Source organism: Manacus candei, unplaced genomic scaffold (genome assembly GCF_025592945.1).
Source record: "Manacus candei isolate 608988 ecotype Guabito, Panama unplaced genomic scaffold, ASM2559294v1 h1tg000028l, whole genome shotgun sequence".
Taxonomy (NCBI): domain Eukaryota; kingdom Metazoa; phylum Chordata; class Aves; order Passeriformes; family Pipridae; genus Manacus; species Manacus candei.
In genome coordinates this window covers 16,364,853-16,392,563 of record NW_026138076.1, presented here as the reverse complement: position 1 = coordinate 16,392,563, position 27,711 = coordinate 16,364,853, and the positions used below count along the sequence as shown (strand labels likewise).

Below are 27,711 nucleotides of genomic sequence, written 5' to 3'. Positions count from 1 at the left end.
ATTAATTAATTGGTTTGGAATGTAGACCTGTAGAGAAACTCCAGAATTCAAGGTCTTCTGTGTTTTCATGCATTAATGTTCCTGAATAGTAGGAGTTTTGCCAAAGTTTTTCACATTTTGTTTTTAGTTCCCAGTTCCCTGCCATGCAGAAGTGGCAGGCTGAGGTGGTGCTTTAGTGGGTTACATTATGAAGGAGGATCTTTTGGAATGGAAGTATAAAATATTTAAAATATATTTGGCTTAAACATTGATTAGTAAATGGTTATACGTAAGAGAATGCAATTCAAGGCAGCAATCTGACAAAGATTAAAGACCTCTTTCTGTCATGCTGTCAGCACTGCAATGTTTGAAATGAACTGTTAACACATTTACAGTCATTCTGGTGAATAGTAGAATGTTATGGATGTGAATAATCATCTGAGACCTCTACAGGACATTCCTGAAATAATGTTTAAATGACTAGAGATATTATGGGATGCAGGAAAGTATGCAAACACTGTAGTCAAGCCAGCATGGTCAGTGGTTTACTACTGCAGCAAGTAAGGCTTAACATGCAGGATTATTTAATACACAGTAAACAGATAATTTGTTCTGAAAGTTTCTGAACTTTGCATATTCTTTTCTGGTTTTTTTTTTTGGTTGGTTGGTTTTTTTGGTTGGTTGGTTTTTCTGTTACTGATAATCCCTAGGCTCTCTTTTTATATCTACTCTTTGAGACAAAGACTGTAGTGGACTGAAGTTCAAGGTTTGCTAAGGCATTGTTAGTTGGTTGGGCTGCTGTTAGTGAAGTTAATGATGCTACAGTCTAGAAGGTGAATTGCTGATAGCAATAGAAGTTATTATGGTGATATGGATTTGGGGTTTTGGTTCTTTCTTATGTTTTCATTTGCTTGTGTGGTTGTTCTGCCTCACTTGCTAGCATGACTTCCAATGATATAAAATGAGCCATAGATTTCTGTACTGTGGCAGGTTGCTGATCTGCATTCAAGACCTGGCTGGCCTGTTTGCTCAGAATACATGAAAGCCATCAAAACTTTATTTTTCCAGGCAAGATTTCGGCAAGAAAATGAGCTTGGAGGACAGATGTAGAACAGTTAAAGATTTTTAGTGCAAAACCTTTAGAACCTCCTAGACTTGATATTTCGTGTCCCTTTTTTTTTTTTTTGTCAGTCAGGGTTTGCTGAGAAATTGTAAGGTACCTTCTTTCTGCTTAAAGTTGCAGTGCCTGATGTGGCTAGTATTTTAAAAAATGTAGGAAGAGTATTTAAAAAAACAAACAGCAAGAACAACAAAAAACGCAAACTAAAGAAACCCAACCAAACAACCCCCCCTGAAATAACCTTCCTGTAAACAACACTTCATTTTTGATTTTGTTCTGAATTTGGCAGGTGTCCTAGTTAGTTAAGCAGCTTCATCCAGCTGCCTGAAGTTCTTGAAACATTATCACTGCAGGTGTCTGGTGTTGAGGGGTGACAGTACTTACCAAAGTACCCTTCTTGTGGCAGTACTTATTAAGGTAGTAGGTTTCTAACAGATCCTTTGGGAATGAGCTGTCATAAACATCTATTTTGTAATACTGTATTTGAAAAGTTTTTTAAAATGGCCAGTATTAGAACTTTGTCTGAATGCCCTCTTTGTACTTATGTATGACTAGTACCCATCTGTTTAAGACTTTTGGTGATATTTAAAGCTGATGTGATGATGAACACAGTAACATCCAGATACCATGAAGGTTTTCATGTGGCCTTGATGATGATGTCCTGATGGGTATTTTGATTACATAGGAACTTAGTACTTAACTTTAAATGTGAGATGATTGAATACTTGCAAAAATTTTGAAGGACAAGAATCTTAAGGGAAGACATTACTTCTTAGCCCTTTAGTCTAATACATGGAATTTGTCTCTCCACAGGCAGTCATTTATGCAGATGCCTTATTGAAAGCAGACATATTTTAAAAAGCAGCTGTATTGAAAGAAGAGGAAGTTGTGAAACCTGATATATATTTTTTTCCTGAAAATATATTCTTTGTGCTGGATTGCAAGCTCTGTTTGGAGATATTCCACTGCAGAATGTTTATAAACTTCTTTCTTGGGCTCTCTCATTCCAGCTTTCATGTCATGTTAATACTCTGATGTCTAGCAAAAGTTGAGCTAGATGTTTTTATCCTCTTGGTAAGAGAGTTAGAGAGATAGGGAGATTTTATATTAATCTTTTCTGCAGCTTCTCTTTCTTACAGTGGCTTTTAATGCAAAGGTCAGGTTTGATCCAACTTAAGAATGGCTGCATCTAAACAGAAATATGTGTATGAGCACATACCCTGGAAACCTAATCCTGTGGTCACCTGAACTGTCATCCTGACCATAACAGGTCACAGGTCTCTTTTGGCCCAGCTGATCCAGAAGTCAGCATTGAGAGATGGGACTGATACTTAGATAAGTTTCACTTTGCTATAGTGTCTGGTAACTCAGGAGGTTAAAAGCACTCCCAAACTCCACTTTTCCCAGTTGAGATGTAGCCAGAGATTGTTACCTTTCTGTTTCTCCTGGGGATATCTCCTTTGGCTGTTGATCAGCCTGATGTTGCTTGATGATGAAGATAAAAAGGAATATTGGGATGGCAAAATCTTTCAAAGCAGCCATTCCTATACTGTGTGATCTGTTGTCTTTTCAATAACGTCTACCCTGAAGTCATAGAATTTTGAGCTAATCAGAGAGTGTCAATAAACTTCCCGCTGCTGTGGACAAACTCATTAAGGTCCAAGTGAGGCAGTTTAGGGACAAATTTTTTATCTCCAATGTTAAGACCTTTGGATCTGCTGTAGAAATATCCTAAGAATATAGGAGGTAATAGAAATCAGATATTAAGTCATAAGGGAGAAGAGTGGGCAGAGAGTCTATATAATAAATAACAGTCTTTATTTTTAATTATTTTTTAAATAAAAAGAATCAAGTGCAAAATTTTACAAAATCCATGTTTGCTGTTCTGTTTCAGAGAAACATGTTAGTGCATTACTGTATTTCAATTCTACCTGTTTGGTTGAGATATATTTGATTTTCATGGGAAAACATCTCTAAATTTCTTTCAGAGAATAAAATGGTTCATGATATAAAATGATTGGGGCAATATTTGGCTGACACTTGTCAGTTTGAGTGGTCTGATGCACAGATGACTTTATGAAAGAGAGAAATGAGACTAGTAGACACTGAAGTTTTGATTTTGTGAATAACATTTTGTGCTAGTAAGAGCTGAAGGCATTTCTCTTTCCACTTTTCGCTTCTTTTTGACACCCCCCATTCAACTGTACTACACATCTGTTTGTGCAACTTTGCTGTGAATCAGAGTAGAAAGGCTTAAAAGCAGCGAGAGCAAAAATGAAAAAAGATGGCAATAAAGGTCATATCACAACATAAGCTTGTAGTACTTCTGCATCAGAGAAAAGTCAATTTACCTCTTTTTTAAAAATTATTATTTTGAAAAGATGACTCGTCCTCCTTACACTAGCTTTGGTACTGAAGACTTCACGTTGTGAAAGCACAATCTCTGGATGGTGTGGAGACTAAGGATAAATTATATATATAGAATAGGTATAGAATATGTACCACATGAATACTGACTAGTCTTCCACACAAATGTTAAAGTATGCGAAAGTAACAGCGGGCAACTGATGACAAATTTTTTTAATAGAAACCACAGAGTGGTTAACATGGAGATGAAATTAATACTGTTCATTATATTGAAACTGATGGACCAATGTATAATCTGTATCCCAGAAGAGGTTTAAAAATAATTGCAAATTGAATTGCAGTGATTTACTACATCCAAAAAAATTGGCAGTGTAGCCTGGGATTTGTGGTCAAACACTACAAGAGGTTGCCCTGAATGGTTGTGGGCATGATTCAAAGCAACCTGGTCTGATTTCAGAAGTGTCCTGCATTGGGTAGTATGTTGGACCAGATCTCTTCCAGAGGTTCTTTCTCTTCATTATTTACCAGGCATATGTGGGTAGATATGGCTTTATCAGTGTTAGATCATCAAATTAACTAAACATCATATTTTAAAAAAAAGATACTAGTTTCAGCAAAGTAGTCTTGATGTAATCTCTTTAAATGCAAGGAAATACTTATTACCATACCTGACATGAAGTCCTTAATCCCAAACACCTGTGCCTTTAATGGAAAAATCAGATGATCAAGTAGCTGTGGGACAAGGAGACTAAAATGTGCTATATTGGAATGGGAATTATGAGGGTGGTTGGAGGTTATAAGTGCTGTTTAGCAGCATAATGACAGTAACTCAACCACTCTTCACTTTAGTAGTGTCTGTAAAAAGATTTAAAGCTTCAATTTGCTGTAGCTATCAATTCTACAAGCAAAAATGTAGAAATTAAATTTCTTTATCACTTTGAAGAACAACTCTATTTGATATCGATGTAGATCTCCAACACCCTGGAGTTATCATTGTACTTCTAATAATTTGAATTTTAGAATTTGGTGAGGAAAATGTGTGTTACATCTAGTGGTTGGTTTATTAAAGATACCTCTGTGTGGGCTACGTTATATGCGGTGCAATATTAAAGTTACTACTAAATGTATTAGAAGCATCTCATTACAGTTGTTTTTTTTCCTGTTCCTTCAAATGTGACTTTGGAAGGGACAGTATTTTAAAGTTTGTTCCAGAAGGCACTTTCAGAGATGGATGATTGAAAACAACTCTCCTGAATGACACTTTGCTGTACTTCATAGATCATAACAGCTTTTATTCACCTCTGTGATTGTTTTTTAAATTACTACCTGTGGATGAATACTTGAAAGAATTGGCCTGCTGGCTACGTTTGGTTTGATTGAGGGCTATCTTGAAGTTGCCTTTAAATTACATGCGGTTCTTGATGATCCTAGCATTTTCTAATCTTCTTTGTACTACATGGTTTGTTTTGTTTCTTAAATTCTTGCAATTTTAGAAAGAATAGTAATTCTATCTTTAATTTATTTTTTGTTTCAAAAAAATATGTCATTTCAAGCTAAAAGATACAGAAATACTTCTTTAGCAAATGATAGTTGCTGTTTATTTTGCTTTATTCTTCCACTGGAAACCATAAATTATGTAACAAATAATTATTATACTGATAGTTGCTGGTGGACTGGAAACTAAGAGATATATTTGTCATAGGGATAATTCCAAGATGTCCATAACAGTGGTGTATAAAAGCAAAACTGCTTTAGTAGTCTATTGAAAATATCAATGTGGCAGTGGTGTGCTATGTGGGCTTTTCACTGGACTGTCACTAATAAGCCAGGCAGAAGATGTCATGGTTTGAGAACTCCAAAATCCAATTCCCTAGTCCAAACCCCCTCCCACATCTCAACCCAGTGTGAGATGGTTTTTCCAGACACCACACGAGACTCAAAAATGGGGGAAGGGAATATATTACAATGACTGTACAAAATAAATACTACAATACATTATATACAATCTTAATTATCTCTACCATGACATAAGTATTTACAATGGATCAAATCTCTTCTCCCCTCCAAATAAAAGTACAGTAGGGAAGAAGGAAGAGATCCCTTTCTACTCTCAGAGCAGCAACGTCTCTAAGGCAGCAGGCATCTATCCTCTTCTCACGCAGCAGCTGTAGCTGGATCTCTGCCAGTACACACCTGGGGGTATCCAAGCCCCTCGACCACTCGTCTCCAAGCGAGGGTCTTCTCTTCTGTGGGCTGTGTTCACCCGGACAACGGTCGCGTCACCACGGTCATACCACGAAGCACGGGGGTCTTCGTGATGGTCTGTATCTTCAGGGGATTCAAGCCCCCTTTGCAGAGCTCTGGGCTCTGTCACAAGCAGCGGGGGGGCGGGGGGGGCAAGTTCACCCTCTCCACATTCCTTCTCTGAGCTTTTCAGCTCCTTCCTGCAGTGCTGTAGCACTCCAAGACTAAAAGTCCATCATCCCTTCCTTTCTAGGAGGAGTCTTCAAGGAGTTTGGGGGTCTTTGATTCAGTTCTTACCCCAACCTCTGTCTCTCTCTGTGTAGAACCTAGTTCTCTCTCTGCTGCTGGCTCTCTCTCGGCTCTCTCAGACAACTCTGTGTCTTCCTGCTCAGCTGCATGCTTGTTGCTGCTTGGTCTTATCTCTTCTGGCTTTCTGCCACTGTTTCTTCGATCAGTGCAGTTCTGCCGCTGCTCCTGCTGCTTCTTACAGTAGAGAAACTCCTTCAGCTCTCAGCCACAGGTACTTAGCCCAGCCTTACGCTGTTCCAAGTCCCTATAGCCCCCCTGCCAGGGGCTGGGGGGGCCAGAGTCCCCCAAGGGGCTCCGAGCCCCTTCCTCGTGGCTCTACAACATGGCTACTTCTTCTACAACAACTACAACAACCTTCTCTTCCATTCTACTTGTGATATGTTTATATTTTGCAGAAGCACTCATTGGGTAAAACCTCAAAACTTCAAGGGTCACCACCCCCTGGGGTTTTACCATTTTATAACTTCAGGGGGAAAACTGTTTCCCCCCACCACCGAAGAAAAGGGAGACTGTCAAAAGACAAAGTGACAGTTGAAGTTGTGTGATATATTAAAATAAGGGTTTTTTTTTCAGAAGTTAGTGTTCATAAGTCTGTATAGAACATTCCGTTCTTCTGTTTTGATGAAAAATTTGTGTCGGGGCTCTTTTGGGAATGTAAAAGACTGGGAAGATTTTATTGCTTGTTAGTCAGTGTAGTGGTCTGGAATGCGAAAGAGTCAGATTCCAGTCCCTTTCCTGGCTCGGAATGACTTGGTGCTATTGAAAAACCATCTCCCCCAAATGAATGAGGTAGAAGAGGTACCTGAACATCCTGGTTCTGTTTCCCGAACTGCCATAACCCAAGGCAACAGGAAAATCTAGGATTCAGTTTTGGAAATGGATCATTTTGAAAAATTTAGGGTGGGAGAAACAGTGCTGTGGAAATTCCTGTGGAATGTAATCATTGTCCTATGGATAGCATTGAGAGGTGTGCCTGTCAATAGAAACATTTAACCAGTCAAAGACTGTCTGTGATCTCCATAAATTCTTCTCAGATTTTTATCAACAGCAGTTCCCAACTTCAGGTGCCATGTCCTGTGTGCCCTCTGTTCTTAGAATTTGATCATTTCTCTTTAGGTTCAGAAAAAACTCCAGCAAATAAGCAAAAGACAGGAATGTGATGAAAAGAATGGGTCTCAGCCTGTTCAAATACATCACTCCATCTGTGTGAATAGTATGGAATAAATAAAAAGTAGGTAAGGGTGATGGCAGCAGGAGAATGAAGCATTTTTCAATGCTCTGAAGTCTGCAATACATTTTAGCTTGTTGGCAGCTTAACAACACAACTAGGATTGTTAGTGACTGGCAGAAGGGTTGTGATTTGCACTATACTGTTCTTGTTAGTTCTGCTTTTTGGACCACAACAGCAAAACAGAAGGGAACAAAGACTTGAAGGTCAGGGTCGAGGTGTTTAAGTCCTTGTATTATCTTAGTGGGGAGTTTTCAGGCTGCAGACATCCCCCCCTAACCTCAGCTGAGGGATTTTCCTGACCCCTCTCTACCTCAGTCTGCACCTAGTGACTGCAAATTATTCTCTGCAAGAAATACTCTGTCCCGCTTTGCTCTTCTGACAGACTTGGCAGTCTTTCTGCTAATGTGGGTATCACAGGAGCATCATGCCACATGAATCTTTTTGCCTGTGTCTCTACTGTCCCTGCAGTCATCCATACTGCAACACACTCTAGGTTACAGCCATTCATAAGTATTTGGGCCATTCATAAGGGACTTGGGTTATAGCTTAAACATAGCAAATGTCAGTACAGTAAAGGCCCTTTGGACATCAGTTAGGCTTTCTAGTCAGGAAGAGATTTTGCCTTCCCAAAGTCCAGTGAAAGAATCAAAAAATGCCCTAGCCTGCTTTTTTCAGCTGGTGCAGTGGATTGCCACGCTCCATCAACCAGACTAATTCTTTGGCTGCCGGTGAGGGTCACCAAGCACTGCTGTTTCCTTGTGTATCTCCCAGCAGCTGGCTGCTGGCTGTAGAGGGACAACAGGAAGAACAATCCAGGCATGGAAAAACAAGGAGATAACACTGTTAGTTACTTTGCAAACTTTATTCATCTCTGTTGCACAAGGCCATGCATTTTTTCTGCAGACTCTTGTCAAATGAAGCCAGGTGTCATTATCAGAAATTACGTGTGGTGGTGTTTGGTTTTGAGTGGTGGGTTTTTGTGCTTATTAGGATTACAAATAAAAGATGTCTGCTGTTATGATTAGATTTTGGAAAGCAGAAATCAATTCTAGACAGAATGTCTTCTGTGTGTAGATACAGAAATGCTAATAATGATTGAAATACTGTAATGTTAAGAAATTAACAATACTGTTTCTTCACTGGTACCCAGAGACTGCTCTGATACCATTTGGCAGAGGTCTCTAGTTCTTGTTGCTATTTAAGTAAGTTTATGTAAACCAAACCAGAGACCTTGTTACAATCTGTTTATTATAAATACAAATGATAGAAGTACAATGAATTTAACATAGAGAAACCAGTATGATAAAGGAAAGGAAATGTGATGGGCAAAATTAAATTCTTTTTGGGTCTTTGGCATGAAACAGTGCAGCAGCAAAAAAAGACAGGACTTGTACCCTTTCACCTGGACTTCTAGTAAAGAGCAGAGTTTTCACACTATTTGTTCAGAGTTAAAACTGCTGAAACGGATGAAACGTAGAAGTTAGGTTGGGAGAGGATGAAATTACCATGTATTGAAAAGTGAAGAGCTATGCAGATCACATTTAAGAAGGAATGCATGTTTTATTTTATTGAAAACTCCTACCTTTCTTCCTTACTGTTTTTGCCTATAAAAGTTTTGTTCTTCATGGCATGGCACAGAAAGAGGTGCTTAGTATACTGACAACTTCAAACATGAGATGATCAGCTCACAAGTGTGTTAAAAATGTTTAGAACTAAATGTAAAAGAATGGATTTTTCATTAAGCAAGCATGCAGTGCTAATGATTCCTATTAGCTTCTACCATTTCAAAGACTTGTCAGAAGATCAGATCTCTCTTTTTATGGTGGATTTAAATCAATCATTGTTCTGTCAGGCAAAATTCTAAACCCACCTTTGAAAGCTCTTTTGAGAATTATCCTTCCCCCACCCTAGGTTATATCTGCCAGATCAGGAAATTCCAGCTTCTTCTCTTAAATTTACTATGGAATCCCCAGAGTCTAAAACTCAGAAAACAGATTTTTGCTGAACTGTGAATAATCACGATCCTCTCTTTCTTCCCTAACCTTTTCACATACTTTCTAAATTAGAACTTTAGCCATACTGAGTGCCTGCAGATAAGCTAAAAAGATTTGCATGAGCTGTCACGAGCTTGGAAATCTGTCTGCTTGTTAGGTCAAGCTCCATGCTCATACACATTCTGACTGAATGTTAATTTCCCTTGTATTTGTTTTCTTTACATAGTATGTCGTAGAGCATTGGAATACATGCAGACACCCAGTGGCATTTTCAACAGATTAGAAGTTTGACTCCTATTTAATTATAGTGTGCCCACTTTTAAACTTTCCAGTACTTCTGGAAATTGTTTTAGATGACTGATGTTTATAGGATGAGAGTCAGAAGCCTAGCCTTCAAGTAGATATATATGTTTTATTTTAAAAGCTTGAATGATACATGAAGTAATTTCCTAAAGGAACCTGAGGATACTATGTAGAATTGGAGGAAAAATAGTAGCTCAAAGTATTAATATTTATGTTAAAGATTTTTCACAAAAGCAACTGATGTAGATTGATTTATGAGAGATAGTAAGAGCCATCCATTGAGAAATTGAAAGAGAGTACATAAGTAATTGGATAGTAGAGATTCGTATCTGGACTATCTCTTAAGAGCAATCCTCTCTATTCAGTTTAAAAGAATCATAAATGGCAAATGGGGATGTAATGGTTGTCTTGGCAAGGAATGACTGTATTTCCACTGTATGAGCTAATGTTGAGGTTTTTCATTACTCAAACTGTATAAAAGCTTTACATCTAACAAAATACTGAAAATTATTTTTATGAAGTATTCATTTAAAATTACTGTGTCTAAGAAATTCCAGAAGTCTGTGAAATTGCAGCTTTCTAGTCAGCTGAATTTATTGAAACGTTGCTTATATGGCAATTTGCCTTTTCCAGTACAAAAGATATGTACAGCATGGGAGATTACCGTTTAATCAATTGTTTATGCTTAGGTGTTGTTTTTCTGTGGAAGTGCCTCTGCTCAGTATTTGAGACAGTGTTGTCATTTTCTGTGTCATTAGTAATTGTTTTTAAACTCTCTCCTTGCTGGAGCCTCATTAAGGAACTAGTTTTGATGGAAAAATAAAAGTCAAAGTGTCTAAAGTAAAGCCTCTCTGAGGAGGACAAAATATTTTTTAGATTTTGTTTTGCAAACATGACAAACATCAGGTAACTAAACTATTAATTAACCTCTATGCTGGACTTCTGGAGGGCAGATTTTGGCCTATTCAGAAGACTGGTTCAGAGTGTACCCTGGGAAACAACCCTTGAAACCAAAGGAGTCCAGGAGGGAGGGACATGCTTCAAGGAGGAAGTTTTGAAAGCAGAGGAGCAGGCTGTCCCAGTCTGCCGAAAGGCCAGCCGGCTGGGAAGACGATTGGTCTGGCTGAACAGGGAGATTTTGAGGGAAATTAGGGTAAAAAAGAGAGCCTACCCATTATGGGAAAAAGGGCTGACTACCCAGGAAGAGTTTAGGAATATAGTTAGGTCATGTAGAAAGAAAACTAGAGAGACGAAGGCACAACTTGAACTTAATCTTGCCACTTCTTTGAAGGATAACAAAAAGTCCTTCTACAGATACATCAATAGCAAAAGGAGGGGCAAGGAAAACCTCCATTCTTTATTGGACATGGGCAGGAATATAGTTATCAAAGACGAGGAAAAGGCTGAGGTGTTTAATACCTTCTTTACCTCAGTTTTCAACAGTAAGACAGGTTGTCCTGAGGACAGCTGGCTTCTGGAGCTTGTAGAAAGAGATAAGAATCTGAATAGCCCTCCTGTAATCCAGGAGGAAACAATTAGCAACCTGCTGAGCCACTTGGATCCCTGCAAGTCTATGGGACCAGATGGGATCCACCCAAGGGTGATGAGGGAGCTGGCGGAAGAGCTCGCCAAGCCTTTCTCCATCCTCTGTCAACAGTCCTGGCTCACTGGGGAGGTCCCAGATGATTGGAAGTTGGCCAATGTCACACCCATCCACAAAAAGGGCCGGAAGGAGGACCCAGGAAACTACAGGCTTGTCAGCCCGACCTCAGTGCCTGGCAAGGTTATGGAGCAGATCATCCTCAGTGCAATCACACAGCACCTACAGGATGGACAAGAGATCAGACCCAGCCAGCACGGGTTTAGGAGGGGCAGGTCCTGTCTGACCAACCTGATCTCCTTTTATGATCAGGTGACCCACCTGGTGGATGAGGGGAAGACTGTGGATGTGTCTACCTGGACTTCAGCAAGGCCTTTGACACCGTCTCCCACAGCATTCTCCTGAAAAAACTGGCAACCCACGGCTTGGACAGGGGCACTCTGTGCTGGGTTAGGAACTGGCTGGAGGGCCGGGCCCAGAGAGTGGTGGTGAACGGGGCTGCATCCAGTTGGCGACCGGTCACTGGTGGTGTCCCCCAGGGATCAGTTCTGTTTAATATCTTTATTGATGATTTAGATGAGTACCATTAGCAAATTTGCAGATGACACCGAGTTGGGGGGGAGTGTTGATCTGCTTGAAGGCAGGAGGGCTCTTCAGAGGGACCTGGACAGGCTGGAGAGTTGGACTGATTCCAACGGGATGAGGTTCAACAAGGCCAAGTGCCGGGTCCTGCACTTTGGCCACAACAACCCCCTGCAGCGCTACAGGCTGGGGACAGAGTGGCTGGAGAGCAGCCAGGCAGAAAGGGACCTGGGAGTTTGGATTGACAGGAAGCTGAACATGAGCCAGCAGTGTGCCCAGGTGGCCAAGAAGGCCAATGGCATCGTAGCCTGTGTCAGTAACAATGTGGCCAGCAGGTCCGGGGGAAGTGCTGTACTCAGCACTGGTGAGGTCACACCTGGAGTGCTGTGTCCAGTTCTGGGCCTCTCAGTTCAAGAAGGATATTGAGGTCCTGGAGCAGGTCCAGAGAAGGGCAACGAGGCTGGTGAAGGGACTGGAGCACAAGTCCTATGAGGAGAGGCTGAGGGAGCTGGGGTTGTTTAGTCTGGAGAAGAGGAGGCTCAGGGGAGACCTCATCACTCTCTACAACTCCCTGAAAGGAGGTTGTAGCCAGGTGCGGGTTGGTGTCTTCTCCCAGGCAGCTATCAGTAAGACAAGAGGGCATGGTCTTAAGCTGTGCCAGGGGAGGTTTAGGTTGGATATTAGGAAGAAATTCTTTACAGAGAGGGTAATCAGGCATTGGAATGGGCTGCCCAGGGAAGTAGTGGATTCTCCATCCCTGGAAGTTTTTAAGATGAGACTGGATGTGGCACTTAGTGCCATGGTCTAGCAACTGCAGCGGTAGTGGATCAAGGGTTGGACTTGATGATCTCAGAGGTCCCTTCCAACCTGGCTGATTCTATGATTCTATACATACAAAGGTTGCTTCTAGCCTTGTTGAAGGCAAGGCTGCCTTTGACTTTGGTGTAGAAATTTCCTTTCTGTGAAGTTGTGTATCCTTCATAGGATCAGGCAGTTGCATCGCTCTGAAACTGCCTCTTCTCCAAGCTGGACAAACCCCAGTCCCTCAGTGTCTTCACAGGGCAGGTGCTTCAACTCCCAACCATCCCGGTGGCTTTCCCCTGGGCTTGCTCCAGTTAGGTTTGGGGATGGTTTTTTTGCCTTAGAAGATCAGAACTGAGTGGAGTATTTGAGATAGAGTTTAATGAGTGTAGAGAAGGTAATCACTTTCCTTGATCTACTGGCCACATTCTTGCTGATAGAAGAGGCTGTTGGCCTTCTCTGCAGCCAGGGCACTGGATCACTGCCAGCTCACTGCCCACCAGGACCCCAAAACTACTCCACAGCTGATCAGTCCCAACCTGTATTATAGTAGAGGGCATTTGCATCCTGGATGCAGGACTTGGCATTTGTTTTGCTGAATCTCTGAAGGTTCCTGCTGGCCCATTCCTGTAGCCTAAGTCTTCTGAAGGCTGGTCATGTCCTTAATAGTGTTGGTTGGTTCCTCCAATATGGTGTCATATGCAAGTCTGATGAGAGTGCAGTCTGATGCCTTTTCCAAATCACTGAACAGATATTAAACAGGACTGGTCCCTCCAATAGTCCACATTTCATGATTTTCCAGGTAGAATACAACTTGTTGACTACTAGTCCAAAGGAAGGCAAGCGTGGTTTGCAGGTTACTGTTACAAAACTAGGGCAGATGATGAGAATTGCTACCATTATTTTAGTCAAAAGTAGAGACTAGCTATGACTTCTTTTGTTCAACTCAAGATGGATCTCAAACTTGTTGCCCCTTATCTAGGTTAGTTTTCTATTGTTCCTAAAATTTAATATTATTTGCTAGAAATGGGATTAATATAAGTCTAAGAAATGTTAGCTTTGTGATACTCTTAAAAAAAAAAATCCTTTGTGACTAACAGAAGCAAGAAAAAAGAGAGAAACTCTAGTGATTCATTATAAAAATGTTCAATAACTAAATGGTTTTTAACTAAGAATACATTAAACGGACTTCAAAGATATTTGTGTTTATGAGTTTCAGTGTTCCACAATATTCTCTGTAGAAAGACAGTTTTAAGAATACTTTCTAACAAGATCCAGCTTGAACTATGTGTACAAGACCAAAGTATTTTTCTTCTTTTTCTTTTTTTCCCGGTGGGAATTATTTTCTTCATTTTCATCTTTGTATGTTAACTCTTAGGATTTGTGTATTATATGCTCCTCTCCTTGTCAAAGAATAATGCTGCTATAATAGTAGCTATCCTGAAAAGTATCACCTGCCTTGGTTGGTTGGTTGGTTTTGTTGTCTTTTTAATCCTTAATGTAAAGGTCAGTAGATCCTATATAGCCAGAGCCTTTTCTTTAAATTTACTTTAAGACAAGGTACTGTGTGTGACACAATTTCTATCTTTGGAATTCCAATTTCCAGTCTTAACAGCCTTGGGAAAGGAGGGAGTGGCAGATTTGATTAATCTTCCTGCATGTGCTAGGAGACAGGTGAATTTAGAAGAGCAACTTCAATAGGAAAACAATTGTATCTGGAATATCACATTTACTGTCACTGTGAATCTGTTCTTTGTAATTTTTGTCAAATCTGTTTTTGAAAGCAGTTATGATTTTGACCTCAACAAAATGCAGAGGCAGTGTGGTCCAGCTATGATTGTGTATTGTATAGAACTTTGTTTTGAGCCTGCCCTTCTGTACTTTCTGCATGTGCTTTCTTTTAGTATGAGAAACAGAGAATAAGTGCTGCCTGTTCCTCTCATGTACAGCATATTTCCACTCTGCAAGAGACTACTAAGATGAATGATATTAACCCGTTCAGTTACATTACATTCTATACTCTGATTGCCATTGCTTGCTCTTCTCTGCATCTTGGTTTGCGGTTTTTCTTTTAAGATGTTGTGGTGGTGCAGAAAGTACAGGGCTATCAGAGCTGAATGGAGCATTAAACAGTAGTCACACAACAGCTTTAAAAAAAATTATATGGTGGTATTTTCTGTTTTGTGTTATATTTCTTTCCTCGTAACTTGTAATTAAGCTGTTTGGCATTTTGGCTTCTGCTAAGGGTTGAGCTGATTCAAAGAGCCACCTACAAGGAGTTGAATGATTTCTGCAGTGGTGTTGGCAAAAATAGTTGTCTCTTGATCCAGTTAAATGTGATACAGTAGTACAAAATCTCCTCACAGATTTTTGTAAATAGGCTACTTCCTTTTTTAATTTTGAGTTTTAAGTGTTAGCTTAAGCAACTGAATTTGAAAATGTGCAGAATAACCTCATTCTGGTGTTCTCATCTTCTTTCCCCTTCTCTTTCACCTTGAAAGACAGGAGTGGTAAAACATTGCTTTTAGCTACTCATGAGAGCATTTTGTATATTGTTTTGATGTTAGTATGCTTATTTAAAGAAATGATAATTTACTCTGTGCTATTAGCCACCACAACTAGGGACTAGGTTTGAATATGTACTATGTTCTCTGAAGTAATTCTTTAACCTGAATTATTCTGATTTTTAAATCAGCAATACAAACTGCTAATAAACCTGAAGGGAGTACATTTTCATGTTTGGGAGAGGTAGGCAGCTTTATTCCAGCATTAGCTCATCTGGAAATTCCAGGTTTCCTTTGACAGTGTCTCAGAGAATTTCTCAGCGATCTTTGCAAATTACTGCTTTGGAAGTATTTGCTCTGAACAGCTTTGTGCCAAACATACTTGGTAAAGAGGGATGTGTGACAAGCAATTGTATGCTGGGGGTAGAGGAAAGGCTTATAAGGGTTCAGGGAAAGGGAACCAAAAAGGATAGCTGACCTGAAAGGCGTTTAGTCAATCTGACATGAGAGGCAGAAGGTGATTCTTCTTTTTTTTCTTTTTTTTTTTTTCTTCCAACAGAAGGCTAAGCTTCAATAAACTGAATATGTGCTGTATTCCTCTTAGGGACTACTAGAAAATTTGCTGCCTTCATTACAGATTCTGAGGTGGTTTTTTTCAGGCAGTTTCTGGGAGTGGGTATGTGGGAAGGAAGTCACGGCAAACTTAGATGTTTCCTGTTGGATAATTGTTGCATATTTCCCATTCCTCAAACCTTACAGCCACTGGGAATAAATTTGATCTAAAACTTGAAGTCAATTAATATTGTGAATAAAGAAATATAAAAACAGTAGAGATGGTGAAGAAACTCTTCGTTGATTTTGTTTAATATAATACTATTTTCTGAGTATCTTGAAATATACAAAGAAAGACAGTTTAATTAAAGCATCGCAAACTAGAGCTTTTCATATTAAATTAGTGGGAGGGGATTAAATGTGTAGGCCAGAACATATATCTGAAATCTTCTTATAATCATAATTTTATGCTACTGTAATTTTACAGTACCCTGACACTTGATGATCTTGCACTTTTAATTTCAATGTTAGATTTGTATGAAGCAAACATTTGCTACAACCTTTACTCTTTATTTCAGTTTTGTGCAATTTTACTAAAATATAATATAATAACTCAGTCTGTGACTTCCATATAATCTCAAGAATGTAAAGATTTTTCTAGAGTCTGTTTTCTATGAAAATTTCTGTGAAATTTTTTGAAGGATCTTTCTGAACCATTTGTATCAAGGGTTGGCAGACATTTTTATGGTCTCTTATTAATATTAAAATACAAATATATTATCCTTTTTCTTTTCAATATTATGCTGCTTGCAGTTTTATATAATCAGTGTTGAGTTTGTTCTTTTTCCATTTAAAAAAATGTTAGTACATTTTTAAGAGTTTCTTCTGTAGCATCTGGATACAGGGTTTACCAGTGGCCAGAGATGGACCAAGTGGTTGTGTACCATTTGAGCTCTGATTTAACTCAGTGTTTTTGCAACAGGAGCTGCATTGTACTGCAAAACACATAATGATTTAGTGAAATACGCATTAAAAATTGTTCCAAAACAAGTGGTTGGATGAGAAGCCGGAATCGAGACAAGAAGAACTTAGTGCTGTGAATAACAGAGTGGGGTGTTGTCCCCTGTTGGGTTCAGTTTGTAGGTCTGTTACCAAATTGCAGTGACCTTGGACTTAACTCAGGTTTGCTCTTCCCTTCTTCTGGAATGATTGGTATACTTGACTGAAGTGCTTCACAGGGATGAAGCTGAATGTTTGTGAGGTTATCTGAGATGTTCAGATGGATAGTACTTTGCAAAAGTGCTTGTCACAGACTTAAGTTTCCTGCTACTGAAATTGGTAACACTCCTGCTGACTTCAGTGGGAGCAGAGTTAGGCAAGGAGAGTCTTTAAATATCCTGTCTATAAATCCAAAGGTTCCTCGCATTGCAAGTAAGTGTTTGTTTGCAGGAGAAGTGGAATTCACAGTACAAAATTTTCAAAATCATTTTCTGTAGCTGATGAGGTGAGTAGTGGGGTGATTTGAACTAGTGCATGTATGAAATTACAGAGAGGAGGAAGGGGAAAGATTAGAGGTAGGGAGGATCTTTTGATGATGACATTGTGTGATTGTGGTCTGGTTTTGACTGTGTTCTTTCTTTGAAATACACTTCTCTTTCCCATATTTAATTATCACACTACAAAAATGTCCTATATTTAACCCTTTAGTAGTTAACTATCTGTCATGAAGCCTACTTTTGGTACTTTGTGACTGACAGCCAAGCTGACAAGTCATTCAGATTAACAGAATAAATGTTTTAATCCTTTCCTGTAAGTGTATCTGTTTGGATTTATTCTAATAAAGTACTCCGATCTATAGGTGTTTTCCTCCCATTGTTTGTTGTGTCATACTTCAGTTAAGTAGTAAGCTTTTGTAGGCAGATGTTGCTCCTGGTTTGCGTATGGAAATTCCTGCAGTGTGTGCCATTATTTGAATTTCAAAAACCAATGATTGACTGCATTTGTTGGGTTTTCATGGTGCTTTTTTTAGGGTTTGTGTGGGGTTTTTGTTGTTTGGCTTTCCTTTTTCCTTACCTTGTGTATTTCTAAGGGTCCATCTTCATATTGTAGAAGAATACTTGGATAATGAATGTATGAAATGAGAAGCAGAGTGATACAAGACAAGTAAAGGAAACATTTCCAAGTCAAGTTTGTAGACAGAAATTGTAGGATTGGAAACATTTAAAATTACTGGAAAAATAGCATAGTGTATATGGACTTAAAACTAATAGCCAAGTTTCTTGACAGTCTTCTCAATTGATGACAACATGGTGTCTTTCTATCAACAGTGTACAGTCATGTATATATATAAATAACCTTTAGCAACGCTGCACATAATAGCCTTTTCATAATGTCACTGCATTTGAGCTTTCCAGGGACAGGCTCAAAGGTCGTATCATTGGTTTATGGCTGTGGAATTATCCCTGTGCTAGGGTATGGTTATCAGACATTCCTCACATTCCAGGTGTCTAATATTATAGTGCTTACGTGCCAGTGCAGGACCAACTGCTGTGGCGAAGAAAAACGCGGGAGAAAACATTCACGGCATTACCGATTTCCACTTCTCTGTGCCCTCCTTTTCCCCTAACCTTTCAAAATGTCATCTTTGCATTGAACTGGGCAATGTTAAAGAGATAAATTAGTTACAAGTAGTGACTTGGTTGGGGGATTTTCCATTTTCCTACAAAAATATATAGCTAGAATGCTGAGTTGGAAAATAATGGTTCTCCTTTTCACTTACAGACTTGGTTTCTTTCAGTACCTTCAATTATGAAATAATGTAGCAAAATGTATAGCTGTGTTCAGTGTGGGCTTTTTTTTTCCCACTGATAGTGATTGTTAAGTGAAAAAGCCAAAACAGTTTATCATAATCAAAAGGCGAAGGAAACAAAAAACCATGCCAGCAGGCAGTTTGACCTGGTCCTGCAACCAGTGGGTGTGGGTCCCTTCCTTCCCAAAAGCGTTCTTCCCCTTCTGAGTCTCCGCTATTCAGTTCATGTGCCTTTTCAGAAGCACCTGTGAGGGGACAGATTGAGCTTCTTTTTGAGTGTTTGTGTATGAGAAGGACATAAGCTGCCCATTCTGTGGAGAGGTTTTTTCTGTAGAGGAAATGGGCAAGATCTTTGAAGGACCTGAAGATTTCTATCCTTATATTCTCTGTATTGCAGAAAGCTTATAGAGTTTGGAGATATACCCAAATAATGTCCCACCATTCTGTGTTGCTTAAGTTAGCAAACTTATGTATGTCTCTTAGTATAATTCTCCATATGCACCTTTGTACGTTTTTCTTTACCAAGGAAACCTTGTAAAACCAAGAAATATATTTCTTTAGGTCCTGTTGTCTTTCATAAGTATTCAAGGGCTTAAAAGAATCACAGGATAGAGGTTGCAAGCTATTAAAAATGTATACCTGTATTTTTTTTTAGAAAACTAGAATCAGTGCCCACATATTTCAAGTTTACATTCTTTTATATGGATTTGACTGTTTTACCCATCTTTGTATTACCAGGAGCAAAATTATCTGAAATCTGGAAAACAAGCGAAGGCTCATTAAATGTATCCAGGAGATACTTGCCAATGGAGTTAATAAATCTTTGTCTCCTAGAAGTGTATAACTCCACTGTGACTTTAGTCTCTGCAATTAGATTTTGAGAATCCACTTGTGGTGCAAAAAGGTGGAGGTGCAGTACTGTCGACTGCTACGTGCCCACGCTAGGTAGGAGTGTGGCTGGGAACATTTGACTGTAAGCCTATACTGTGGTGTGCATGTGTGTGTAATACAAAACAAACACATTAGTGGTGCACGTGCTACTGGCTATAGGCCTACATTTAATGCTGTTACGAAGCATAATTTAATATTATTGAGAATTTTTCATAAGTAAAGAATGGGGTGAAGTTTAGTTTGAGCTATTAGTAATTCTGTATTGGCACAGAAAAGGTAATATGCATGTTTGCTGTCTTGTAAGCATAGGCATTTGTTAACATTTGGTTCCACACATCTTGGGAATAAGGTAAACGTGCACGACCTTACCATATTTGTTTATTTTACACCACTATTCTCATACAGGCACTGTGACCACGCTACTCCTTTTTTGATCTGTTCTAATGTGGTACTGATGTCCACTTAGTTACTCTTTCAAAATAAAACCTGTAATAAAGTGGCAGTATATCTTAATAATACCGTTACTAAAAGAGAATGTACCTGAGCAATTCAAAGTTTGTACATAATGTCTTGTCCTGATGTCTGAATGGGAGGCACTACTGTGTTAAAAACATGGTGTTTAGAAGAAGAAATCCTGTCGAGAGACTCATGAGTGCTTTTTGAAGAGAGAGGTTTTGTGTGGGATTTGCTAGTTTATAGAATTGAATGAACAAAGAATATGGCAAAAGGGTGTTTTGTGGGCAAATTCTGCCCCTTCCTACAGGTAAACAGCGCAGTTACCACTTTTTAAAGTTAGGAAAGTGATAGCAATATAATTAATACAAAGCAAATGCATTTTGTTACACCTTCAACCACTGTAATTTGTAGAAGAGAAAATTGTATTCCCTGTGCAGTGTAATTTTCATACTGTTAATGACCTCAGCCATAGGGAGCGGCAATGCCTTTCTTTAACTCTGACCTGCAAGGTGATGCAACAGTTGGGACTCTTTCACTATTCTGTATGCACTCTGATACCTGCTAGAGTATTCATCCCACTTAAATTTAGTTACTCCTGCATAGGCTAAGGAGTGTTGCATTCAGAGTCCTGTAGTTACTAGGAAAAGAAGAAAATCTTCATATGCTGAATCTGCCTCTCTAGGGAACCTAAAGCAGTAATTCAGGTTAGATAACTGACTTTTTAAGTTAATGAGATTAATTGCAACCCTGAGTTTTATACAAGAAATTTGTGTTGGATGCTTGAAGTGAGTAAAATCCACGTTTGTAAAGATATTTGGGGTTGGATTAGAATACATGGTTATACACCCTTCAAAGTCATAATGCCTATAGCATTAGAAAGTTGGGTAAGAATTGAATTGATTTTGAAATCCAACTTGAGCACTAAATTCAGGAGATCTGAGGAAGAATTTAGAACATTTTTCTTCTGCTGTTTGTACATTCCTTTCTTGATGAGTTGATTTAAATTTTTACCTTTGCTTGTCTCAAGCTATGGACCAAAATTAAGAGTAAAATGCTTTCATCCTTTTGCAAAATAAGAAATTAACGGACCCTGATCATATGTTCCTATTCTATGTCATTGTGCTAACTGAAAGCACTCAGAGTAAACTTTTTGTGTTGCTGTTGTATTGTGTTATAGGTAAATCATCTGTACATCCTTCTGTAGAGGAGTATGTAGTTAAATGAGCCAGGTTCTATGAGCCAGTATGCATATAGTTCTGCCGTCGTTGGTTTCTTCTGTTATGTTTTAATAGATGCTCATTCCTGCACATCTGAATCGTAAGTTGTGTTTTGTCTTCTCAGTTCTAGATTGTGGAGAAGAGATATAGTTTTCAGAACAATTTCTGTCTAGAAAAGGTTCTAGAGAGTACTGCATTGTAAGAGAAAATAAATTATGTAATATACATCATTATATATGAAAATGAGTAGATGTGACATTTAATCCATGGAGCGTTTCATATAAGTGTCACACAAGGTCTTGCTACATGGAAAAGTACAGGAGTTCATTTTGGGTATTTGAAGAAAGTTTTGAAATGCATGTTGAAGTTGCTATAGGAGTTGTGCATTGACCCTAGTTATAATTGAATTCCAAACTTCAAGTGTTGACTGTAGGTGAAGTGCCACTCAGCAAAGGAGGTATTCTTGAAAGTAATTTTGAAAGAGATTAAGATGAACCTGTTCGTATTTCTCAAGTATTTGTGTACCTCTACCAACCTGTATTTTCTTCCTTTCTAATTGAGGAAAAATCATCTCAGGTTTGGGTGGGGTGAGATTTTTTTAGTATCTGTGTCTCTTTCTCCCTCTTCCCCACCCCACCATTTTCTGAGATCTGCCTACTTTAACCTTCTCTCTTCCCCACACCCTCCACCACATGTTTTATAAGTCACAGTAAATCATTGATGCAATTGATGCACATTGTTCTATGTAAGCAAATCATATCAGTAGCTGAATTCACACAGTAATTCAGAGTATGGATAAAATCAGGCCTTGGTAGTAGGGTAAGGAGATAGGTGATGCTGGTATCAACTGAGTTTAGAAGAGGATGAAGACTAAAGTGTGGAGTTTTCTGTTGATAGAGTGCTAATCGTAATATGGTTTAACTTACAGTTCAGTGTTGCAATCGATTTAATCCTCAATGGATTTTGGAGAAAAAAGGTGCTCAGAGAAGGAATGCAGCAGAATGCAGCATTTCTCTTGCATTGAACAGTGTGTTCAAAATAGTTTGTGTATATACATAAATACATATGCATACACATTTTTAAGAACATGCACATTTATACTCTCAGATTACAGAAGTGGGAAATACCATAGGCTGTCTGTATCTTCACAGAATGATAGTAAGTTTTACTAATATATATAGTAAATTTCTTATTTTCTGTGGACCCTGACCTTAGAAATAAGTCTATCTTCTATGTATTTTTGGGATCTAGGGACCGCAAGACGTGGTCTACATCAAACAAGAAAGTTGTCCAAAAGGAACAGTGTTTCTGCACTGACAATCCATCAGTCTGTAGTTATGGTTCCATTTTACAGTATCACCAACCTCATTTTTTTTAGAGCATGGTGCTAACAATGCCATGGTTCAAGCTTTGATCCCCATATGGGCCATTCACTTAAGGGTTGGAATCGATGATCCTTGTGGGTCCCTTCCAACTCAGAATATTCTGTGATTCATTGTTAACCTTAGATGCATATACAGACTTAAAGTTATGGCTGTAGGTGCAGTAACAACTGTTAACAATAACACATATATCATCGTAGAAACTGCATTTTAAGAGCTTAGCTAACTCTGTATTTTGGAAACTTTAAAGAAAAAAGTGTATTTGATATGATATTACAGCTTTTTGATTTATAAACTGTATTTGTCTCCTGGGTTTCCCAGGGCATCTCTGAAGTGATTGGTAGTAACATAATTATACATTGTTTGTATAATGGAATTACAGAATGCTTCCTGGTTTTCCTAAAAATAGCCACTTCTAACACACACCTGCTTCTTTTTTGCTAAGGCTAAAAAGAAAAGTGCCCCTGGGTGAGCATACTTGAGCTTAATGATAAGCATTAAAAAACCCCAAGCCTTTTGTTAACTAATTGAACTTCATTGGATAGTAAATGTGGACTTTTAAGTTCTACTTTTTAGAGTATCAGCATTCTTTTAAGAACATGTAAATTGATGGCTACAAATGAAACGGTATTATGAACTACCTCAGAATATCAGCGCCCTAGAGATGCAGCACTTAATCCTCTATTATGGTGCAATAAACCTCATTTTTCTTGGGTCACGGTTAATGAATGTAATGGTAGTCCGTCTGTCATAGGTTATTATGTCACAGATAATGATCTTCACACAGACAAGATTCCTTCAGTCCTTGTTCCTAGATATTATTTCCTTTCCAATTACATCTCGTAACTCTCTGCTTTCAACTTTTGTCTTGCAAATTTTCTCTTGCTTCATATCATGTTAATCTCACCCATTTGCCATAAGTATTTTGAAAGTAAATACTATTTATATTGAGACAATTCTGAGGGCCTTAAGCAATCAGGTATCACCTTGTGCTGATTCTTGTTCAAATGTAGAAGTACACATCGGACTCAAAAATCTTGTGCCATTAAAAGACTCTGGAACGAAAAAGAGAGTTGTGGGAACGTTACACTCTTACGTAATTGTGATCTTACTATGTGCAAACTTTCTCATGTTTTAAAAATCTACTTGGGAGCACTTCTTCTGACATAGCTCAGATCTTAAGGATGTGATATGCAAGCATGATCCAGCAGAGCAGAATTCATAGAACAATTTATCCAGTACTACCTGTATTTTTGGACCTCTGTCTCCCTCTTCTTCTCATTTTGTTTAAAGTCTAGAGTCGGTCACTCAAGTACTTTTCCACAGTTTTTTAGAGTCGTTCTAATGTATGAAGTGTCTGGGATGAGAGAATGGCTGCTGTTCATTCCCACGGTATCTGATTTCAGAGAAGTGATAACACCTGGACAGAACATTTGCATGATCAGAGTCAACTGCAGTCTAACATACAGAATGTGCTATTATAGTAAGAAGTCAGTATTTGATTAAAAATAAAACTGATGTGGAGCACAGAAGAAAAGCCAGGATAGTACTGAGCTTATATCCTTCCTGTAGAGGTGATGTCTTGTGAGTGTTGTTAGCTGTGGTGTGTATCTTTGGTGAAAGCATTGAATGCTTATGCAGAGTTCTAAATTATTTTATTAGAGATCATCTGGCCATGTTTATATGAGTTTGTTATGATTTCTATGTTGCTATATGATATTTAAAATATTTTTTCCACTTGAACTAACTATATGAGTTAAGTTTTGAGTTAATATTATGATATTAAAGCTAATGATATTGAACTTTTATTTTTATCCAGTTTAAGATGTTTCATGAAAATCTACAGTTGTAATCAAATTTGAGACAGGACTTTCTTCACAGCAAGATGCGCTCTTGTAGTTGGCACATCTTGTTCACATGACTAACCAGATTCACCAAAGAACTGTTACTTTTACATGATTGATGCTTCCTCTGAGCAGCAGTGGCCTGGGAACTCTCTGGCTTGGGTGGATACCCTGTTTTCAGTCTGCTGTATGCTGCCTGTCTGAAACTGTGACTGTGCTTACCCTGGCTTTAAAAGGCTTTTCCTACTTTCCTAAGAGCCATCTCTTTCTTTCTAGCTGTTACTATTTGCAACAAAACAGTAACCTTTGAAGTGATGCTGGTAATTACTAATAGGCAGCATTTGGGCATATCATTTGTGTTTGATATGGCAGTGCCAGGCAGCTGTTAACCTGCTGAGCTGCGTAGCTTCTGCTGCCCTGAGGGAAGGAGGAGGGTCAGGAGCAGGGTGGCAGGTCAGAGCTGGGGTTTCTGGAGAGCTCCTTGGAGCAGCCTCACTCAGAGCTATGCCAGTGTCTGGATTTAAAAATGTATTTTTAATGTTAGTAGTGTTAGGGGTTAGAATAGATAGGCTTGGCTTACTACAGACTTGCTCTCTCCCTGGAAGTCACTGGGGAGTTGACAGCTTGCTTGTGCTGCTTATAATCCATATTTTTATGTCCAGATGTAATTCCACATTGGTAATCTCACCTGTATTTTGTAATAGTTTTCTTTGTGTTTAGTGGTTTTGCACAGCAGTTTGTAAGTGGCAATAAATAGGCCAATTTGTCTCATACCTGCAAATTTGTTCAGAACCTCAAATTAAGCATTAGTAACCTTCATAGGATTATGTTGTAAACTCTGGAGAAATATCAGGAAGTGGATTCATGCTTGCAATTTAAAAACCATAAATTGGAAACAAAATCACCGTTCAAAATGTTTTGAATCCTAAGAGCTTGGTTCTTTGTGATTTCTTCAGCCTTATTTTGGAGGAATACTGTCCTACTGAAAGAATTGGTAGATCAGATACCTTGATGATGATGATAATAAAGGTAACAATGGGGCAATGATTTCTAAATTGAACTTGTGCTCAAATTTCTGGTTTTTTCCAGCTGCATAAAGAATTCAATAGTTTTATAAAGTACTGTCTGTCTGGTGGTTTCTACACAAAATCCAATTCAGTTTGTAGAAGGTAAAATATAATATTCTTTTCTCTTTCTTTTCTCACAAAAAGTGTCAATAAAACAGTTTATTTTGGTCAGAAAGTAATTAAAGAAAAAAATCCCAAAACACAGAAAAGCATGTGTGAATTAGACTGTTAGCTTTTTATTTATGTAGAATTTTAGTGGTGAGATGAAAAAACTGTCTTAGGTGATGGAACCTAATCAGCAGTGAGCAAAAGAATACTGCTTGTATCCCACAAACTGCTCTTGATAATCTTACTCTGAGGATTCTTTTATTTAAACTTTGGATATGTACTAATCTTATTGTCACTATGGCGACAATAAAACCTTAAATCTCTTGTTCTTCCTGTTAAATATATCAGTATACCATAGATGGCATTTATCTGTGGATTTATCGACAGGAAACTCAATACTAATTTCTTTTTTAAAAAAAGGAGAAAAAGATGATCATGTAAAGCTCTGCTCAGCCTCAGTTGGAAAAGAACCCATGTATTATTTTTATCAATCTACTTAATGTAAGAAATAAGTGCTCCATTATTAAAATGAAAAACTTTAATAGTCTATCTTCCTAAAAAAGCACCATGTGAACATCTAAGGCCCATTAAATGTTACTTATGAAATGTCTGCTCTGTGCACACTGCTGTTTGTTTTATTCAAGTGCATGGATTGATGTGTGCTGCTAGTTGCATCTTAGGTGGTTGCATTCACTTTTCTGACTTTCTTGTCTGTGGTCATTAGAGAAAATGATCTTGAAATCTTGTCGACTCAAGGTTGAAGGGTCCAGTTCTCCTGGTGACAAATAGGAATGTAGATAATTTTTATTTTGTTTTTACAAGCTATTGGTTGTTGTTTGATTTTAAACTGTCAAATATGAAAGATGTTGCATTGAATTTCTCACTTGAGTTCCTGGACTGAAAAATGTTTGCAGTAATATGTTCTTGGAGGTAATAAATTCAGAAGGATGGAATAGGGGAAAACCAGTCAAGAGCCAAAACTTTAAGAGGGAGAAAACAACTTGCTTTCCTTTCTCCCTGCAATCTTTCTTTAGTTTCTGTCATAATAGGAATTAATACAAAAAACAAACATATGTATGGAAGCTGTGCCATTGAGTTGTTTCTTTGTTTTAGGTTAACAAAGCCCTTGTCGTTCGCGGATTGTGTTGGGGATGAATTGCCGTGGGGATGGGAAGCCGCGTATGATCCTCAGATTGGTGTGTACTATATTGATCACATAAACCGTAAGTATTTTTCAGTTTGCCATAGTGATTATAAAAGCAGGTTCATCTTGGTTAGACTCAGAATTCTTGATTAGCATCAAAATGCTAATCAAAAATTTGCCCTTTGGTGTAACATTTTTGGCTTTAAAAGGCTTACAAGAAAATCTGCCGGTACGAAACAGCTACATCTGTTTCTACGTATCTTTTTAATTGCATGGTAATTATGTCTAAACCATACAAAAATAGCAAAATTGGAATACAATGCTATTTAGAGTTACTGAAATGAATATAATTCTGAAAGCATGTCTATTTTCTCTGTATGCATTACTCCATATTAATTGATACCTTTTTCTGTTTTCTCAGAAATAGTATTTAGCAACACAATAACAGAGATTCTATTTGAGAGTTTTACCTGAATCTAGGTACCTGCACTAGTAGTGCTATATGCTTACTTTAAAGATAGCAAGGTGTCTACAGCCATTTCAGATGCTTTAAGTTAGCAGAGATAACTGCACGGTAGATATGTCATGGACATTAAGAGACCAGTGGCCTTCTGGAACAAAAGCTGGAGACAAGGCTTGCTACACGTGGCATCTCAAACATATGGGCAAGAGAATCGACCCTGTGGTGTCTAAGCTGCTTTTATAGTCAATAGCTCTATAGTCAGTACAGTCAGTGTAATGAAAAGTGTGCTGTAGCTGGCTGGGTGTCTGCTTTGGAGATGAGGTGATTTAATTTCCTTTGGTTGGGTTGGACTATTACTCTGATAACTAGAATGTGATATGAGATATCAGCTGTGCTTACTGAGCACCTACAGATGGACAACTAGTCTTGAACTGAATCCCACCCAGTAACCTCATTTGTGCTCTTAAAGCCTTGCTTTATTGGAATAGCAATGAGAGTCCTTTGATCTTGCATATGGTATTATATTTTCATGAACTTTTAAAAATAGGGACATTCTTGATTGAATTCAAAAGGTGAAGAAAGTAAAGGATTTGCTTCTGAATCTAAATGCTAGTATCAGACTAAACTCATCTCTAACTTCTGCTTTGGCCAAAACTATAAAACATAAAGCTGTTAAATTTTGAGAGGCAATTCTCATTTCTGGGTGTTTTGAAAGTGTTTCCAGATCACTGCTCTGATAATTGT

General features: G+C 38.4%; 1 protein-coding gene across 3 annotated transcripts in view; it reads left to right on the top strand.

Moving 5' to 3' along the window:
* Positions 1-27,711, top strand: part of WWC2 (WW and C2 domain containing 2) — a 104,377-nt gene that overhangs the window by 11,523 nt on the left and 65,143 nt on the right. For 2 of the 3 annotated variants that reach the window (XM_051790417.1, XM_051790420.1), the window contains one exon: positions 26,474-26,583. In XM_051790417.1, the coding sequence (XP_051646377.1) occupies positions 26,474-26,583 (110 nt within the window). Of the gene's footprint in view, positions 1-26,473; positions 26,584-27,711 lie in introns of those variants that run through there. The other variant, XM_051790418.1, reaches the window with a different exon arrangement.